Source organism: Peromyscus californicus, unplaced genomic scaffold (assembly GCF_007827085.1).
Source record: "Peromyscus californicus insignis strain IS unplaced genomic scaffold, ASM782708v3 Scaffold_7__1_contigs__length_154581171, whole genome shotgun sequence".
NCBI classification, from domain to species: Eukaryota; Metazoa; Chordata; class Mammalia; order Rodentia; family Cricetidae; genus Peromyscus; species Peromyscus californicus.
The window spans coordinates 18,832,542-18,853,350 of record NW_026294595.1 but is presented as its reverse complement, the minus strand read 5'-3'; the positions used below and the strand labels follow the sequence as shown (position 1 = coordinate 18,853,350).

The window sequence follows — 20,809 nt, the reverse complement described above, 5'->3', positions numbered from 1 at the left end:
GCATTCTATGGGGTGAGGCAGGAGGACTTACATGAAATTCTAGGCCAGCTTAGGCCATATAGTGAGTTTCACACATACCTGGGATAGAATGCAATACCTTGATTCAAACAAAGTAAAATGTTTGGCATCAAATTTAATAATATATATTCAACATTTGAACTAATTTTATTTATTTGTTTCCAATAGCATTTATTTATATGCATGCAGACACATGTGTGGGGTATAATCATATCACAGTGTGCACAGGGAGGTCAGAGAACCACTTGTGATCGATGCAGGTCAACCACTTGGGTGGCAAATACCTTTATCTGCTGAACCATCTTTCCAAGACTAAGACCACAGGGTCATCAACTATGTAGAGGCAGAGCCAAGATAATTGCTGGGGATTACAGTTTAACCAGTCTGCCTAATTGTTAACATTTAGGCCAATGAGAGTGTCTCTTTTTTTTAAAAAAAGAGGTAGATAGCATACCCAAGGATGACACACAATGTTTTCATCTGTCCTCTACATGTAAGAACGCAAATACATGTACACCTGTACAAATATATGTACCTTCACACAGATTTAAAATTATTGCAATTCTAACATTTCTCTCCAGCAAATCCTATAGTAAGAACAAAACTTTGTAGTGTAGTGTGGCTTATAACTCACACTAATGTCACCAAGTCCTAGTTAACTGAAAAGTAAATTCATAATGCCCCTAACATATAAGTGACAGACATGAGATTTTCTGAACATGTATCTAGCTGCTTTAAAGTTTTATCAAGCAAATGAGTTGAACATTAGCAAAATGCCAAAATAATCTGTCATCATTCTAATAATTAAAAATCTGCCCCAGAAATCTGACTTCTGGAAAACTTAGATTTAGATAGAAACTAGAATATTCTCTGATGATGCACATTCTAGCTTTCAGGTATTTTGTGTCAGCCTTCAGTAGCAATAATGCTGGTGGTAACAATGTTATTTTTTTCTCTTTTATTGCTGCAGCTGCACTAATGGAAAGATTGCCTCTAGCTGTCAATTATGTGATGGTTACTGTTACAATGGTGGCACATGTCAGCTGGATCCTGAGACTAGTTTACCTGTGTGTGTGTGAGTATCCACTAATGTGGGTAATTTAAGACAGGACTGCATATAGGCAGAGTTGCTTTCCTAATGTTTTCCTTTCTTGGGGCAATACTTTTTTTTTAAGTGGATATGTCATGCATATCTGTCATCAATTGTCCCTCGTTGGCTCTTGTGCTACATAATTCTATTCTCATTGGCTTCTAAAAGATCTCATGAGGAATAGCTCATTCCGTTCTTAGCATCATATCATTCCAGACATTAACAGTTTCTCAGCTTGGAAATTCTTGGAAAACTGTTTTGACTTTATTGACCTTAATAAGCTATATGAAACCTACAGATCATTGTGTGTGTGTGTGTGTGTGTGTGTGTGTGTGTGTGTGTGTGTGTGTGTGTGTGTGAATTCTGCAGTACTTAGGAATATTCTTATCAAAATAATATGGACTATGCTTTCAAATATATAATGTTATCTGATGTTTGTGTCAGACAGAGTATGGAATATATAAACCAATTTATTCCTTGGCTCTTTCAGAGTACATTATATGCAGCTGGGATGCTAACTACCTAGGGTATTTAATATTTTTCTCCTCTCAGTTTGCTGATTTTCTAGAACAGACCACCTAAAGCCATTCCACTGATGTAGTCACTGTATTGAGTTTTATTTTAATTGAGTAAAGGAATGATGCCCACAAATGAATCCCATAAGCATCCTGTCCCCCAGCTTCCCAGAGGAAAATTCTATCTGAGTGTATGTGAGGGAGGAAAGCATTCCTGGGAACATTTTTATTTTATGTTACTATCAATGTATAATATAAGTTTAAACATATATGGCAAAAAAAGTCAGACGCTTTATTCAGTTGTATTTTACTGGAATTCTGCAGATGCTCTGTGGGGTTTAAAAGTCAGCGCTGTGACCAGAAAGAGAACCCTTGTGATCACTACTGTCAGAATGAGGGGATTTGCACTTTAACTGCGTTTAATGAGCCGAGATGCAAGTAGGTTTAACCTTCCACTTACTGCTGCGCTTCCTGTGACATCATTTCAGGCCACAGTTCATTGGTTTAAATCATGAACATCCACATGCATTTCACAGTGTATACTTAATCTTGGGGCTCATCTCTGTCACATGTACTTAACCTATGCTTCGCTCACAGATAACTGTGTACACCGCAGACTGCTAGAGTGTGTAGAAATATAGCAGGTGATGAAAAAGCCATGCATGCTGGCTTGTAAAAACACATATGCTAGAGCAGTAGACTTTAATCTAAGAAGAACAGAAACAAGTGGTTTAAAGTCTGTAACTACTATACTTGGAATAGTTTTATTTAGGTTCGACTTTTCTATTTTAAAAACTGATGGGATAATATACTATTTGTTTCCTAAATTTGCATTGGAAACTGTATGATTTACTAAGAGAGGAAATAAGTGCATGCAAAGCATTTCAAGAAATTTAATTTCATTATGGTTTACATCATTCTTTCTTCCTTCTGTTTGTGGTGGCTTGGGGTTGTCCATGAAAGCAAACACCTGTTTTTTGGTTCCAGGGTCACTTCTGGGCTCATCACAGTAGATGTTATTTTTGCCATGTGTACTCAAGTTTTAGGGAGAGCCCATATCTGGTGTCTTTCTTAATATTTAGTGTTAAAATCAGCAGCTCTGGTGGGTAACTTGGAGTAGCCTCACTGGAGGCATGGTTAGCCTACCTAATAAAACTGTAAAGCACAGTCATGCTAAAGTTCTAGCATTCGATTTCCAAAGCTCAGCTATTTTGTTATAATGAGCTGCTGAAGCTTGAACTGAAAATGGTTGGCTTTGAAGATGGTGGTCCCTCTTAAACCAGAGAGGAATATTCTAGAGATCATGGGTCCTAGAATAATAGTTTTGGTGACACTTCAGAGGAAAAATGATGTTTGATCCTGGGGATGCATATGGAGGGGAGAATAGACAAAACAGTGAGTCACTGGTATTCAGAGTGAGTGAGTTCAAAAGTGATTCTTGGCCACAAAGTCATGACGACTTATTTTAGGTTAGTTTTATCATCCCTGTAATCTCTGCCCTATATCTAAGCCTTGGTTTATCCTGTATTTCACTGCTTCTGTGCAAAGGCTGCACACAACAGAAGCTCTGGTTTGCGTCTTCATCATAAACAGGTACCAGGATCACTTCCTGTGCAAGGATTCTCTATGTCACCAGAATAAAAACAATCATTCAAATGACCATATTATCCTATAATAATGTCTAATATTAAACAGGCAGCACCAAGGAGTGATAATCCATGAAATTGGGAAACTCAGCAAGAAGAAAACACGGTATTTACAGGAGTCTAAGGACTATTCTATTTTTATGTAACATTACCTCTGAGTCTATTTGTTTTTATGGAAGTTGTGTCTGTACTTGTATTTTTCTACCTCCTTCAATTTTTTTGGTAAACAGAAGGAACAATTAGGATTATGAGGTACACTTGAAACAGTTAAGTCATAGAAGTACAGAGAAATTATATTATCATTTGCTCAGTAATTCATTAACCAAGTATAAACAACCAATGAGTAAGACATTTGTCAATTTAGATAGCTTAATAACCACAAAACATGACTCAGAAGTACATTATATATTCTCCATATTTTATTTATACTCTTATGCTATTGTCTAACTGCTGTACTTTATTCAGGATGACATACTGTGGTCACACAAGTCTGAGCACCTGTGCACGATTATGTTCTGTCCTTTAGTCTTTCCAATATATACTCCTGAAGAACTTAAAATTCATTTCAAGTAGGTAAATGGCACTAAAGAAAAATAAAAGTAATTCATTGATTATTATAATATAAATACGAACAGAATGAAGTGTGAAAACAATTGAATAAGGAAGTATTTATGATTCCAAGTAGGTGTGTCAAAGGCCTTTTAGGTGTTAAAAATATTTTGAAACAAAAATTATAGGAGTAATAGAAGTAAGGAGAAGCTGAAAGAAATGAGAACAGAGGAGCATTTCAAACTAAAATCAATGTGGAAGCAACAGTGCAGGTTACTTAGGGTAACGGATCACTAGGATCAGGGATGCTGCAAACACTTTATGAGAGGTATTTGCTGCCATGAAGAATAATTGAGAAGAAAAACAAATTGGAGAAGTTTATCCAGTCATTTTCTGCGGACTGAAGAAATAGAGAATCCCCAGTAGTTTCAGTCTCAAAGAGATAATCATTATGTGTGTCCCATTGTATTGGATAAGACAGCTATTGAGAGAAGTGTTTGAAGCCCCTATTCAGACAGAATTCACACACAGCTGGGAATTTTAGGATGAGACAGTAAGGAATAGCAGAGATTTCCTCCTCATTGTTTAGTTAGGAGTTCAATGAAGGAAAAATATATAAGAATAGAGGAAAATAATTTTATAATGAGAAAGACTTAGTGTAGATGTAACCAACGGTCTTATTAAATAAGAAACACAGAGCCAATTCAGAGAAGAAAGCCAAGAGGTCAGAGCTAAGAGCCTCACCCTTCCTGATTCAGGGATCCTCTCCAGCCAAGAGAGCTCTCCGAAAAGGGACCTACTTCCTGTGTGTGTATGTCTTTATAGTCTTTCTGTTCTGCCTTCTCATTGGTTGTAAACCCAAACATGTGACTGCCTCGTCACTGCCTGTATGTACCACCCTCCAGGTCCTTAAAGGCGTGCGCCACCACCGCCACGCACTTGCTATGGCTCCAATAGCTCTGACCCCCAGACAACTTTATTTATTAACATACAATTAAAATCACATTTCAGTACAAGTAAAATACCACCACAACTTAGCCATTAAAAATGTTCTTATTAAAGCCCAGCTTTTAAGAGCTACAAAGTAGACAAGTGAGATCAGGTTTTCTCTCAAGCTCATGGCTCTTAGGAGGGAATTTCATGATCTATGAAAACAAAAACAAACAAGCCTTAGCTATGTTTAGGATATTTACAGTTCTTACAGTTATGACATATAAATAAGTGTAAGTAAAACTTAGTAGCACCTGTGGTAATAAGCAACAACAAGCAATCTAGCTAAAGGACTATCCAGCCCCCACAGCGTCTTTCTAGTAGCCAAATATCCCTATGTGGGGAGATGTTTAGGAAAGTGGGTTTCAACCTGATCTCTAATGGTAGTGATCAGTATCTTAGTGAAAACTTGATGTGCACTATTTCGTCTACAACCTTTATAGGAAACAAGAGCTGCTAGGAGAGTCTCAACCTGGTGCTTGCTTTAGTTTCAATGGCGTATCATTTTTTCTTTCTTTGTGGAGAGAAATGCTATCGAAATTGTATGGGACTAATACACACAGTTGGAAAGTCAATAAAGTATTCATATCGTATGAAGGTGACAGCTCAGTTTTTCCACCTAGAAATTTTATTGCTATATCCTTCAATTTAGGGAACAGATTTGTTCGTTGAAAGCCTTCACTTTTGTCTCTAGATGGCCATTTTCATTTATTACTTTGTGAGCAACAAAAAAAGAAAATGGCAGAGAAAAGCAAAGGAATAAAACATAATACATTTTTACATATACTTGGAGGAAGTTTTGTCAGTTTTAAAATAGACCATTGAAAAATGTTAAAACTATCTTTTAAAATTCTTCTTTATGCTAGTTTGACAACATTATTAAATACATTTTATTATATGTTAAAATATTAATAGGTAATTATACTTAAAATTTTATTATTTTGTTTCATATATAGAGGTGTTTTGTCTGTATGTATGCCTGTATGCCACATTCATGACTGGTATCTGCAAAGGCCATTAGAGGGTGGTAGACTACAAGCAATTGAAGTAAAGGTGGTTGTGAGCCGCCATGTGGATTCTGGGGATCAAATCCTTGTCCTCTGGAAAAGCAATTAGTGCTCCCAATTCCTGAGCAGTCTCTCTAGTCACATAAATAAAAAAATTACAGAACTCGCCGGGAGGTGATGGCTCACTCACGCCTTTAATCCCAATGGGAGGCAGATCCAAGCAGATCTCTGTGAGTCTGAGGCCAACCTGGTCTACAGTGCAAGATCCAGGACAGGCACCAAAACTACACAGAGAAATCCTGTCTCTAAAAACCAATATATATATATATATCAATAGCAAGTTGTCCGTGCTTCCTGGAGTCTAAGAATTTTCCATAGGATTAGAGCCACACTGATATCAGATCTAAGGTTTGTATGCAACATGGTCCTCCCTCCATGATATTACTTTATAGCAATATTCGCAGTTCTTTTAGTCATCCACAACATCTCTCCTCTGCTTCTTGTACTCTACTGCCACTTGACATGCACATTTCAGTGCACACACAGCCCCTGCAGAAATAGCTGTATGCTACACCTCTGTCTTTCCTCAAGCGGCTCACTGAAACAAGTATCACTCTGCTGTTTTATCTAGTTAACTCTTCATGTCCTACTAGTCCCAATCAACACACCACTTCTTGTATATGACTGGTAAATAGTAAAAATTGGTTAACTTATATTTAATTGAAACTTCCACAAAGAATCAGATCTAATGAGAAAAATATAAATTTTGCTTTTTGTCACTCTGAATAGGAGCATAGTTACATTACAGGTGTTAAAGGGGGCTTCCATTATGCTATTTGTTGTTCCATTTTCAGATGGAAATGTGTCAAGTTATCAGAAACTTCTAGAAAGGTGATCCTTGTTACAAGATGGCAAAGAATTAGACTAAGTTGTGGTCTCTAATGATCTAAGTTTTGCAGAAGGGATAACTTTAAACAAAATAGCTAATTAACTTGATATTTAGTTGACATTCTTAACAAAATGTTGGAGGCATGCCCTGGTTGCTATAGTAACATAAAAAGGAGGCATAAATTGGAGAAATATTTGAGCAAAAATGAACAAGAACTTGATGACTGAGGAAATTTAAAACCAAGTCTCTTAGGAGAGAGGAGGGGAAGGGAGAGGGAAAGGAAGAGGGAGAGAGAGAAGGGAAAGATGAGATGTTGAGGTGATATGAAAGTTCTGGAACGGTCACTTACCCATTTGGCATGAATATCACCAGCTAGGACTGTGGGGAACAGAGCCAGAGAAAAATGAAGAAAGGCTTCCTGTCTTCTGGGAATTCATGTGATGCAGGAGTAGACCTAAACATGTTGCTGTCATTCAGCCAAAGGGAAGTATAACTTTTAACATGGTAAGGCATAGAGATCAGTTAAGGCTGCCACTGTTAATTTTGTTCTAAAGCAGGTAAAACTGTCACCCTGCTTCCAAAATATTAGTCATGTTATAGATTCAGGGATCCCTCTTATAGCCTTAGAGAGCAAGAGGCCAGAATGTCAGCAGAAGGCTTAGTGACTTGTCTCCTTCCCAGGGCTATAGAAATAGAGCTCCTGCCTCACATAACAATGAGCCACATGGGATCATCTTCAGCCTTGCAGCCAGACAGATTTTCTCTTATTGAGATCTGTATTAGAATATGCTCCTTCTTGCATTTCCAATTGCTCTCTTTAGAAGTGGGTTAGTAATATGGAAGCTATCTCTTATTTTTGCGTAAAATAAGTCTTGAAATTGAGGCTATTAGTGGGAGACCAACATGGGTTAGTTGTATACCAACCTAATTTGTGCAATGAAGCCCTAATCCCTAGATCTTCAGAATGTAACTGACTTGGAAATGGGTCCTTGAAGAGGTGATCAAAGTAAATGGTTAGTTAAGGTTTGTCTTAATTTGTCCTAATCCAAAGGACTAGTTTTCTTAAAGAATAGCAGGACAGAAACAATTTTCAGAGTGAGAGAGTCTAGATACAAGATAATCATCTATAAATAAAAAAGATTAGCATCAGAAAAAAAATTGCCAGCACTTCAACTTTAAAGTTCTACCCATCAGAACCATGACAAGTCACATTTCTGTTAAAACTGTTCATTCTGTAACACTGTTGTTTGACTGCCCTGGCTGTAGACTCTCCACAGACTGGCCAATATGTTGAGAATGGGATGCTCTCTTTGGAAGGCCCAGATTTGTAGTTTCCTTTTGGTTAAACTTCCTTAGAAGTATATCATCACTTTCCTGATATACTTATCCTGATGTAATCTAGGCAGATTTTTAAAATGTCCTAATACCTTTTCCTGATAAGAAATTAGAAATTCTTAGGTGTTGTGCAGTCATGAAGAGTTAGTTGCCATAAAGAACAAGAAATGGTGGCACACATACCTTTAATCCTAGCATTCTGGAGGCAGAGATCCATCCAGATCTCTGTGAGTTCAAAGCCACACTGGAAACAGCCAGGCATGATGACTCATGCCTCTAATCTCAGGAAATGATGGCAGGAAGCAGAAAGGTATATAAGGTGTGAGGACCAGAAACTAGCCTGTTAAACTTTTAGACTTTTGAGCAGCAGTTCGGCTGAGATCCATTTGGATGAGAACACAGAAGCTTCCAGTTTGAGGAAATGAGATCAGCTGAGAAACTGTCGAGGTGAGGTGGCTGTGGCTTGTTCTTTTTCTCTGATCATTCAGCGTTCACCCCAATACCTGGCTCCGGGTTTGTTTTTATTAACAAGACCCTTTAAGATTCATATTACACACAGGTGTACCTGCACATACATGAAAACACACTCACAAATACACACACACACACACACACACACACACACCTCCAGAGGAAAGAATTGTCTGACAACAAATGAGGAACACTTAAGTAATGTGTCCATTCCCACCAGCTCCTTTATGTTTACTTAGCTTTCATCATGACTTACAGTCACACATACATACAGCCCAGACATACAGCTAACTTTTATTTACTGATCTTGTTGATATTACATTGTGATATACATTTTGTCTTAAAAGATTGACTGAGGACAGGGCTGTCCCAAGTGCTCACATATATTTTCAAAATGTATTTCTTGGCTGGCACTATAGTATTGGAACAAAAAGATTGGCAGAGGCTGAAAACTTTGTTTCTGTATATATTTCAACTATTAGGTGGACCTTTTGCTGTATAACATTAATTATGTTTTCAGAAATCTCAGAATTCCCTGGGTACTTACCCAAACAATTTGTTCATTTGGACAGACACAAAGAGAATGATGTAAATTGGTCCTTCTCAAACTAAGATAAAAGGATTCTTCAGAGCCAGTATTACATGTTTTACTCATTTAGTTATTTTACTAGATCTTTGATATTTCAGAAGTAAAACTATCACTAATTTCTAGCATTATTTATAATGTATATTTTCCAATGGCAACTGCTATTACCATGTCTCTATGCAGTTTTTTTCATATAAATATCCTTCTGCAGAGAATTTTATAGACTAGTGACATTGCATGGTATACAATTTTCATGTGTTTACAGAGTATTCTAAGGCATTCATATTAATATATAATAAGATAATTTTATTTTCAATAGCTGCTCAATCTCATATTGTCTTCATTTCCTTCACTTTGTTTGATCAAGACTCTTTACTGTTTCATTCATTTATAAAATGTACTTCTTAGAATTTGCTTTTTTAAAATTTATTTTTAAAAAAGGTTTTGTTTTCATTTTACATGTCAATCCAAGTTCTCCCTCCTTACCCTTCTCCTGCCCACCTACCTTCCCCAATTCCACCCCTCATCCACTCCTCAGACAAGGTAAGGCCTCCCTTGGGGAGTCAACAAAGTCTGGCATACTAAATTTAGGCAGGACCAAGCCCCTCCCTCCTGTGTCAAGGCTGAGATAGGGTCTTCCTCTGTAAACTAGGCTTTTCTGGAACTCAGCATATAACCCAGACTGATCTTGAATTAATGGCATTCCTCTTATCTCCACTTCCCAAGTACTGGTACTAGAACTGTGAGTCACCACCTTCAGCTGCCGATATTACTTTAGTGCCTTGCCCTGGAGTAAAAACATCTATGTAAATATACTGATATGTACTAATTTTCTCAGATTAACACTAAACAGTTGGGACTATGGAATCCAAAGATGCAAGCTGGTAAAAGCAGCTCCTTTTAACTGTGTACAAGTTAATGTGTTGTGTTGTTAAATATGCAGTTTGGACTAATAATTCACTAGCAGAATTCAAATATGTGTGTCTTGAAGTATTTAGATCTATTTCTGGCAGGGTTTTTGTTTGTATCTTACCTTAAAATTGGGTCAGAGTTAGTTCCATAGAGGTATCTTCCAAAATTTGTCTAACATATCTATGAAGAAACTTCAAAATCAGGCTTCCTATTAGCAAAAATAATAAAGAATAACAGAAAACATATTTTAATGTTATAGAGTAACTGAGAAGCTAAGTATTAATTTTATGGGGACAAATAATTTCGCTAATATAGATTCATACCTTTGAGCTTAGGCTAATCCCAGAACTGTTATCTTCCTGCCTTGGTGCATAGAGTACTTAGATTTAAGTGCACATCACCATCTCAAACCAAAAATTGTATTTAACTTTTCTAGACATCTTTTATTATATATTTTCTTGATTGCTCATTATAGTGTATCCGATTGTATGTAGATATATTAGTAGCCTACATATATATACCCAAGAATAGGAGATGGAAGCATACCTTTTGAATTGCTAGTACCATTTGAAATGACAACATATTGCAATCTCTTTTGTTCATGCATTTATTTAAAAAAGCTTTTGAGGATGAGTGCTAGGCCATCCTGGGTTATACAACAGCTCAAGCCAACCCAGACAGCACAGTGATGTCTTCTAAGGTCCAAGGGCTTGAACATACTCAGTAGTGGAGTGTGTAAAAGTAGTGGAGTGTGTAAAAAAAAGTATGTAAAAGCCCAGAATTTGATACCCAGGGCTGCAAAAATAAAATAAAATATATGCCACATACAAATATGTTAATACATACATATATACATAAAAATACATGTACATGAATAGAGAAAACTCTTAAAGAAAATAAAGTATTAGTGATGGGTACTTATTACTGAAATTTAGATATTGTTTTTTATATAATTCTTTGTGTAATTTATATTCTCTTTTAAAAAGCTGAGGAAAAATAAGTTCTTAAAGTATTATTTGTATTTTCTGTAAATGGAGAACCAAAAATACCTACCTCGAGTATTTTATTGCTTCTTAAACCATATCTATTTAGATGTTCACTGTTTTTAAAATGGTAATATGACAAAACGCCAAGACAATTTCCACATTGTGTGTTATTGTTTCCTGCCCAGGGCAAGAATAGTTTTCCATATAGTCAAAACAATATAGCACTGTGAACTTTTATGCTTTAGTTTTACATTTCAAACCAAAGCTAAAACTCTGCCTCCCACCTCCCAGTTTTTTAACTAGGTTAAATTTGTATAGGCATTTGTGTTTTGGGAATCATGGATTTCCACAAAGTTCTACCTGTGTCTCTTGCCATTTCAGTTGTGTTTTCAACTTCCACATCTTTCTGTTATGGTCTGTATTTTATGGAAAGTGAACACCTCTTCTAAGTGTGGCTTTTGGACATGGAGCACACTTCTGCGAAACTGACCTTTGAATCCTACCTCTAATCCATGGCACCTTTAAACTTGTGTGTCTTATTCCTCACCACAAAATAATAAATTCCTTTTTCTAAGATATTTATGATTGTGATTTAGTCATTAATTCCCAACCATTAACATGCATTCTTCATGTACCATTAAATTCCTTTGCATTGCTGCAGAGTTTAAGACTGAGTGCCTGTGTTGTATTATTCCGGTGGTTTAATAATCATTCCATCATTGTGACAGCATCTGTTACTTGTTAATACATGTTCACAGTTAAGAGTCAGAACAAATAGAATAATTTACTTTATCACGCCCTTGATCCACTTCATCATCTTTATTATTTCCAAGACCATGGTAGGATATTTTATGAACATTCTGGAGCTTTTATTATATTCTCTAAAGGAAGGAGTAGGCAGATTTTATATATTATCTGATGAAGAGAAGTTAATTTCATTTATTTTGTTTTGTCTTCTCCAAATGCTGTAGTTGGTCATCAATTGTCTTGCTTTGGACCTCCTTCTTTCTCTCTCTCTGAAATGATGTGGGGAGAAAAAAGGAACGTTATGAGACCTTCTGAGTCTACCTATACAAAGAGATGAGGGAGGGAGGGATATTATCTTAGTCACTCCCCTCTCTTGCTGTGAAGAGATAGCATGATGAAGGAGACTCTTATAAAAGAAAACATTTAATTGGAGACTTGCTTACAGTTTTCTAAGGTTAATCTATGATCGTTATGGTGGGGATCATGGTGGTAAGCATGGTGCTGAAGCAATAGCTGAGAGCTACATTCAGATCCACAGGCAGAAAGAGGGAGAACTCAGCCTGATGTGGGCTTCTGAACCCTCAAAGCCCACCTAAGTGACACACTTCTTCCATCAAGGCCACACCAACTCCCATGAGGTCACACCTCCTCATCTTTCTAATCCTTCTAATCCTTTCATAATCCACTTCCTGACAAGATTATGGGGGTCATTTTTACACAAACTACCACAGATATTTTGGGTTTAGAGGATTATCAAATAAATGATAATTGTGGTGAATAATATTAAACTATTAAGTAATTTTCATCAACTTACATGCTTAGCTAGGTTATTGAAATGGGTTCCATAGACAGTAGTAGTAACATTGAAGATATAAATTGTCACACTGGTTTGGAAATATCCTTGCTGACAGGAGGACCTACAAGAACATCAGTTTTCAACCTGTGGGTTATGACTCCTTTGAGGTCTAATGCTTCTTTCCCAGGGATCACCTATGACAATCAGAAAACACAAATACTTATATATGATTCATAACAACAGCAAAATTAGAGTTATGAAGTAACAATGAAAATAATTTTATGATTCTACAAGATGAGGAACTGTCTAAAAGGGTCATATCATTAGAAAGATTATGAATCACTATACTAGAAAAAGCCATGGATTTTTAAAATGCATTTAATAATGGATCCTAATTTTCAATATAAAAGAAGACAAAAACTTTATTCAAGTTAAAAAATGACTAATGGATTTCCTAGTAAATAGAACAAAAACAGAATGGCAGACCTTACTTGTTGAGGTTTCAGTTTGTTCAGTTTTATCTTCCTATATCTCTTAGTGTCTTAATGTAAATATACTGCTTTGGTCAATTTCCTGAGACTGTTGTTAGGATTAAAAAAACATAACCTATATAAATCACATAGAATATTGTTTCCCAAATAGTGGACAATTCTAAAAACTAGAAGTGTAAAAATATTTTTGACCAGCTTGAAAATGATCAGAAACTGATAAAATCTTGCTCTCAGAAGTCTGAAAACAAAAGGGAAACTAAGTGGGAATTTCACAGCAAAAAGGATGTACTTGCCAGTGAAAGAAAGATATAATCACATCAGCAGCCAATCAATTTGCGGTATGGTGGCCTTGACAGTAATGACCACAGAGAGGGCAGTGAAAGAAGTGGCAAGTTGGAAGCCTCTTGTGACCCTGAAAAGCAAGGCAGAAATTGGCTTTAGGGAAATAGCTGAAGTAGTTAGTGAAAGTTTGTGCCTCTCCAGCGTGAGCATGTGGGAAACTGAGGGCCAGGCACCACAGTAGTAGGTGATGTGCATCCTCGTTTTTTTGGATTTGCAATTGTTCTAATACAATGATCTTATTAGAAACACAAGATTATTTTCCCACTCCTTAGAGGGAATAAAACAGATGGAATTTATAGTTGGTGTTTGAGAAACTGTGGCTAAGGTTTTGGAAGGAAGGTAAGGGGCTCTGTTTCTGTCATGCTTTTACAAAAGTAGATACTATTCCTCTGTATTTCCAGGCCTGGTTAAGGCCTGACTGCTAACATTCATAGCCTTCCAGAAGGCAATCTGCAGCCTGGGCTCCGGAGTTCTGGCTATCAGGGGGAAACCTTCTTCATGCAGACCAGGATTCTCTAGAGAGCCAAGAAGTGTCCAAGGGAGTTTCAGAGTGACTCCAAACAAACCTCACATTTCCAGAATGATATTAAGCAGGTGAACTTTAGCAGTCTGGTGTCTCCACACTTCAATCAGATCACTGCATGTTACTGATTTGTTTCTGCCCCTTGGAGCATTTTCAAAGCAGAAAATGTGAAGTGTGCATGTTGTTTGGAACTGCAAAACCCAAGATATCCTGCCACACCAATATCTGTCCTTTACCATCCCAGGAAACAGTCTATAACTTGTTCTCGCTTTGGTCATGTTCTTCAAGCTACCTGGAATAGATACCACACACATCGTATTTTCCTGCCCAAGCTTAAACTCCAGATTGCACCCTGAGAAGATAGTCACCTTGTTTACTAAGGAGATATAAGTGTATATATAATAGATAACACTAATATGCTGCTTATTTTCCAAGGATAAAAGAGAATTTTGAAAGTTTTCACCTTCTTCATCTGTCCCCCTCTCCTCCAAATTCAATCATCCTGAGCTCTGTAGCAAATCACATGCTGTGGTTGGAAAATCCAGAAGATCACATAGACCTCCCCACTTCCTTACCCCAAGTCATCCCATTATCTCAGACCACTACATCATCAGGCACCCTCTGTGATCCAACTAGCTATGCTGGCCAGAGAATCAGGTAGGCTGATCACAGATATTCAAGTCTCTCTTCTCTCCTCCAAATCCAACGCCCCAGTCTCACCCCCTACTCCAAGATCTCTATCAGACCACCTGCGGAGACCTCCCCTTCTTCCCCAACCCCATCTCCCATGGATTGTCCTTTCATTTTCTTTTAAGACAGACTGATAAACACTTGAAAAGATATGTGTTTGAACTGCTATAAAATTATAATCTTTACAAGTTTGGAAATATCAAATTAACCCAATAATACATAAAAATTGCCTTCATGTGTTAGTCAGAATTTTTAAAGATTTTTAAAATATTTTTGTTTTAAATATGTGAGTGTTTTGCCTGTCTGCATATATGGATGGGCATCATGTACCGTGGTATCTGCACATATCATAAGAGAGCATCAGAACTTCAGTGACAGATGGTTGTGTGTCTGCCATGAGAGTGCTTGGAACTGAGCCCTGGTATTAAGGAAGAACAGATTTTTTTCTTACTGTTTTCAACCTTACTGTTGAGCTATATCTCCAGTCATATAAAATAATTAAAATGTAAAGATTCATATCATGTATGTATTCATTTGCAGGTTGGATGTGATCCTATTATTTCTTTTGATGTCGTAACATTTTCTTGTTTTTTAATATAATAAGTGTGTCAGAATAAAGAAACAAAGCCAATACAGCTATTTGTGTAACTATTACTTACCTATTCAACTTTTTAACTGTCTACTTGTGTGCTTTTCTTTGATGTCTACTAGTTTAACAGCTCCAAGTTTCATATGTTTATAACAATAAAGTTTTATTTCCTGCCTGTATTTCATAATTGAACAAAAGGACAAAATTGTGTCAATCTACCTTTAATGTAGTGCTTGATTTCACAGTAACTTTGTGCGATTTTCATGAAAGATTGGTTCTTGTACTTTACCAACCACATTAGTTTAAAGGGAAAATCTCACAGTAACTTTGTGCGATTTTCATGAAAGATTGGTTCTTGTACTTTACCAACCACATTAGTTTAAAGGGAAAATCTCTTCATGTTATAATCATGCAGAAAAAAATTTACTTCTTTTTTTTATACCAAGATAGTAGTAAAACAGTCATCCCATTAAATCACTAGAGAAACATATACCTAAGATTTTTCTCTACTGAGAATACAAATCAAGAATTACAATCATAGTAATATTTCCATAAGATTATATCAACACAGTAAATATTAATGTGATTATATTAATACTAATAGGCTGATTTAATCTGTACATTTAATGTTTGCAACAGTCAGAACATTATTCATATTAAATATAAATAACGTTCATATTTGTTAGTCTTAATTTTTCAAGAAACCTAAAGTCATTATGTTCTATAATGTTTAATTTGCTTTGAAAAACAGCAAAAGAAAAAGGAAAAAATGGAAAGGAGGAAAGAAGAATGTGAATGAGAGAGGGTAAACATAAGTGGACCTAAAGGATAGTGGTCCAAGCTAAGGCTGGCTGGATCTATGGGATCATTTGGCCTAGAAGGGAGGATGCTTGATCCCTCATGAGAGATGAGAAACCTGTAATGGAATGAAATAGGGGCCTAGATTTCAGCCCTGGCCAGATGAATTTCAAATTTCATGCATGTCATATATGTCATTTATACTAGCACTTTTTAATTTCATGGAGCTAATCGGTTGAATTAAACTACACTTCTTAGTAAATTCCAGACCCTCCTGGTGGGATTCATGATACCCTATCTCAAAAAAAAAAAAAGCCTACAAAATATATTAGACACGTTTATGGTATACTGGAATCCCAACTGAAGATTCAGGTTGATATGAGAGAAAATATTGATACCCCCACTGTACTATAGGACAGAAAATGAAGCATTAAGAACTGGTGCAGGAATTCTTGCAAATTTACTTCAAAAAATGTGTTTTTTTAGTGTTCTGAATTTTTATGAAAAATCTTGTACTGTCTTAAGGAAAAAAAAAGGAAACAATTTTCCTAATACATTGAGCTATAATTAGGTGTCATTGTTTTTTTAATTGTTTAAATAAATAGATTTTTTATTATCATTGTGCTGTTACCATGATATCACAATTAGTAATGCCATATTGCCCTAGGACTGTTGCTGGGTAGGTCATGGATTTTATCCTATGAAAAATGTAGGGTTTTTTATTTAAGAAATATTTTTATTCATTTTACATACTAACCACAGATCCTCCTCTCATCCCTCCTCCTGCTCCCTGCCAGCTTTCCCACCTGACCCACTCCCCATCCCCTCCTCCAAAAGGGTAAGTGCTCCCATGGGGAGTCAGCAAAGCCTGATACATTCAGTAGAGGAAGGACCAAGCTCCTCCAGGGTTATTGTTTTTAAAGTACCATTAAATAACCTCATGATGTTCCTGCCACTTACTCCTTGTGCTTGGTTGGAAAATTTATTTGACTATGCACTTTCTCATTTCAAATGGTGGGTAGGTTCCTACTCCTAGAGATAATATGGAAGCTGGACACAAGCGTATTGCTATAGGGTCTGCCTATGCTGCCCGTGATGCTTTGAAACACCTGGTCTCAAACAATCCTTCCAGCTTACACTAACTTAAATCGCTGTAACCACAAATATACTAATGTGGTCCAACTATAGAGCAGCACTCCACAATAACATCAATTGAGGACAGGGTATGAAGTTCAGAAAATGATAATCACAACTGAGGCAAAATTTCAAATTAAAGAGAAGGGAACTTTTATAATATAACATTAAAGAATTCTTATGAATACATGAGATAATTTTACCTGTAAAGGCCATGAAACATTGACACATAGAAAGGGCTTTGACAGAAATTAAATTGAATAAATATCTATCTAAAACTGCAGGAAATGATTTTGCATTATGAAGTACTACAATCTTCAACATAAAGTTAGAAAAGATGTTAGGAACTCCACAGAAAATAGATAGAAAGTGGAGCATTATTTGCTATTGTTGGATTCCTAAGGTTCAGAGCCAAATTTATTTAGAGAATTAATAAGTATTTTTCAAATTACATAATTTGTATAAATTTTACTATATGAAAATATTATTGCACAAATCTGATGATGTGTGGTAGGTAGTCATGTTTCTAATTTTATTGAATGAGATTTAGAAGCACTGAGACCCACATAACAAATGTAGAATTTCTTGATTGCTTCATTAATTCCTAAAGAGAGAAACATAGGTTATATTAAGATATTTTTTTTCCTTTCTGAGTATGTCTATCATCATACTTAAAGGAAAATTTCACACATTCAATGATGAGAAATATAGTTTCAATTGCTTTAAGGTTCACCTTTGAATTTCACTGTGGCCAGAATAATTCCATGACCTTTAAATTTGATGAAAATAAAAAAAGCATTTCTTAATCTAGTTATTTTGTTTTGAAGTTCTCCCAAAGTAGATGACTCTAGACCATATTTCTGCAAAATGACAGGAACAGATCATATGAATTTATTACTGTTATCATGAAGATCATACCTGAAAACTTGTATATATACTCAGTAGTACATAACTAACCTTAATTCTCTTTACAAAGAATCTCTCTACTAGTTTGTAATTATGACTATTTTAACAATTTAAGTATAGGTGATTTTTTTATTAAATATTAACTTCTATTTTGAAGACATCTTATTCCATATATACAAGTTTGCTTTGACAGTCTAGCAGTGTTGGTTATGAATGACATCTGAGCAACATTGCCTTTAGTAAGGACAACACTCTCTACTACAGGGATATAATTGAAAAAAAAAACTATACAATATTTATATAAATTATGATGTCATGTTAAGCTAAATAAATATATTTTATATGGTAAAATCTAGATGAGAAGTAATTTTTAAAACTGATTGAATAAACTCATTTTGGTTTTTTGTAGATACTATGTAAAGGACAGATAGTCACCTAGCTAACTTTTGATCGGTCATGTTGGGCTTGTATATTATTGTTCTGAGCCTAACAATAAAAAAATGATTAAGTAAAACTTGCTATAAGAATATACTCTGTGTGTGTATAATAATTATATTTATTGAAGTATGTTATGTATTGTTTCTATAAGATTAACATTGCTAGCATATGGAACTCTAGCCATAATTATAAGATACTTAATGAGTTCACTGATATATAGGAATCCAGATTCTGAAGTTTCAGGAAAAGTTTAGTTTGATTATTCTAACTTAGGAGATTTTAGAAATTTCACAAAGAGCACTCTGTGCTTATGGTTTATAAAAGTGGAAGACTAAGATTAAGAAATCAATGCATCACTAAATAAATCTTGTAACTCTCAAAAGTTGAAGTTCTGTGTAAGAAGTGATGTCAAAGGAAGTTAAGCACATAGCTGCACAAATGATGAGAATGAGGATGTGATGGAAAGATGGATGTGTGTACATTATTATTTGGCTACATAATGAAGAGTCTACCTAGCTCTCCTGTCTCTAACCCAACTGTATTTAATTAAAATTTGTGTGGTTTTCATCAATAATTCAGAGTGGTATAATGTTAATATGAAATCTCTCCTATGCTTCATGCTTATGTGCTCTGGGAAATGGCCACAGATAGTTCTTCAGTGAATGATATGCAGGTGTGTGTGGTGGTGAGTCTAACTTGCAGATATTTATTCTCAGATGAACAGAGGTAGCAGTGAATTGCAGTAGTATAGATTCAAAGATGGCTAAAGCTTGGATGAGGAAATTTGCTTGATGAATAAAGAAAGTGGGAAAGAGATGCCAGAGAAATTATAGTCAGTATGATTATGCAAATAATTCAGTGAGGAATTGGACAGGAAATTTTGATGATCTGCACATTCCTTTTCTTCAGTGCTGGGCCATTAATGGCCTTGATCATTGCATTCTACTTAGATATGAAGATTTATTAAATTCTATAAAGATGGTTTTAAAATGCTTGGTTTTAAATCACCCACTGGAAGAGAAACTTCTGGAGCAGCAAATGTCTTAGGTTGTAATTTTATAAGGTAGGCAACAAGAATAATGATTTCTATTTGATTTAATATCTCAAAGAGATTATTTTCAAGTCTGGAACAAAGGGAGACAGTGAAACATATCCTATTTTATCTTTGGCTGTAAAACATTACTTTATAAGAAATATAGGGGAAAATTGTAAGGTTGGCATCACTGATTAAGATGTATTACTGTTAAAAAATAATTATTTTTAGTGTAATCTCTGAGAGTCATCCCCACATAAAATAAGTAAAATATCCTCTGTAGATTTGGAACTTAAATGTATTCCAACATTTAAAAGTAAGAAATTTAAATAACATGAGCATGTGACTTCCTTACCTGAAGTAAGTACTAGGCTTCAAGTCATGGATAAATTGGAAAATTAGACCGTACTGTTAACACATGTCATCTGTCCTACTTAAAGAGCTGAAGGACTTTCATAAGTGCCCCCTGTTCTTATTTCCATCTTCTGTTTCACACTCTCTGCTAGCTTTAGGCTATAAAACATGTTTTCCTAACACCATAAAATATATAAGATATATTGTGTTCTTGTCAGAACATAATCTGCTCAATTAGCATTTGATCTACCATTTTCCAGGTAATTTCACTTTGTCATTTCAGTCATTTCAGTATAATGATGACCTCAGAGATCTTTATCTCTAGAGCAGTGGTTCTCAACCATTCTAATGATTCGACCCTTTAATACAGTTCTAATGTTGTGGTGACCCCCAACCATAAAATTATTTTTGTTTCTACTGCATAACTGTAATCTTGCTATTGTTATATATTATAGTGTAAATATCTGATATGTAACCCCTGTGAAAGGGTTGCTCAACCTCTAAAGGGGTCATGACCCATAGGTTGAGAACTGCTCCTCTAGAAGAACCATAAAATATGGCAAATGTTATTTTCATATTTTAAGGTAAACCCCACTCTACTTTTTAAAATAAGGTGATATAAAGAGTAAATCTCAGTAGTTTGAAAAACAACTCAATATAGCTGCACACACTTATGTGTGTATGTCAGCTTTATAACAAAGTGTGTAACTAGTACAAATTTGGCAATGAGGCATATAAAACATTCTCAGTGGTAAATTAGGACAATTTGAAAGATGTAAAGGTACATAAAATGAAAAGTTTTGCAACAATTATACTTTGCTTCAAGAATATGTTCGCAAAATGTCACCAAGCATCTTTTTTTTGAGTTATCTGTGGACTGTGTTGATAATTTGAACCTGGGAATAGTTGTAAGAGTTTTTCTAGGTCAAACATCTGTAAAAGCATAAATGAGAAACAACCAAACGTTCTACAAA

At 35.5% G+C, this 20,809-nt stretch overlaps 1 protein-coding gene across 4 annotated transcripts in view; it reads left to right on the top strand.

Annotated features, from left to right (window-relative positions):
* Positions 1–20,809, top strand: part of Lrp1b (LDL receptor related protein 1B) — a 1,950,932-nt gene that overhangs the window by 1,913,255 nt on the left and 16,868 nt on the right. For 3 of the 4 annotated variants that reach the window (XM_052726598.1, XM_052726596.1, XM_052726595.1), the window contains 2 exons: positions 989–1,093; positions 1,948–2,061. In XM_052726598.1, coding sequence (XP_052582558.1) covers positions 989–1,093; positions 1,948–2,061 — 219 coding nt within the window. The remainder of the gene's footprint in view (positions 1–988; positions 1,094–1,947; positions 2,062–20,809) is intronic. The other variant, XM_052726597.1, reaches the window with a different exon arrangement.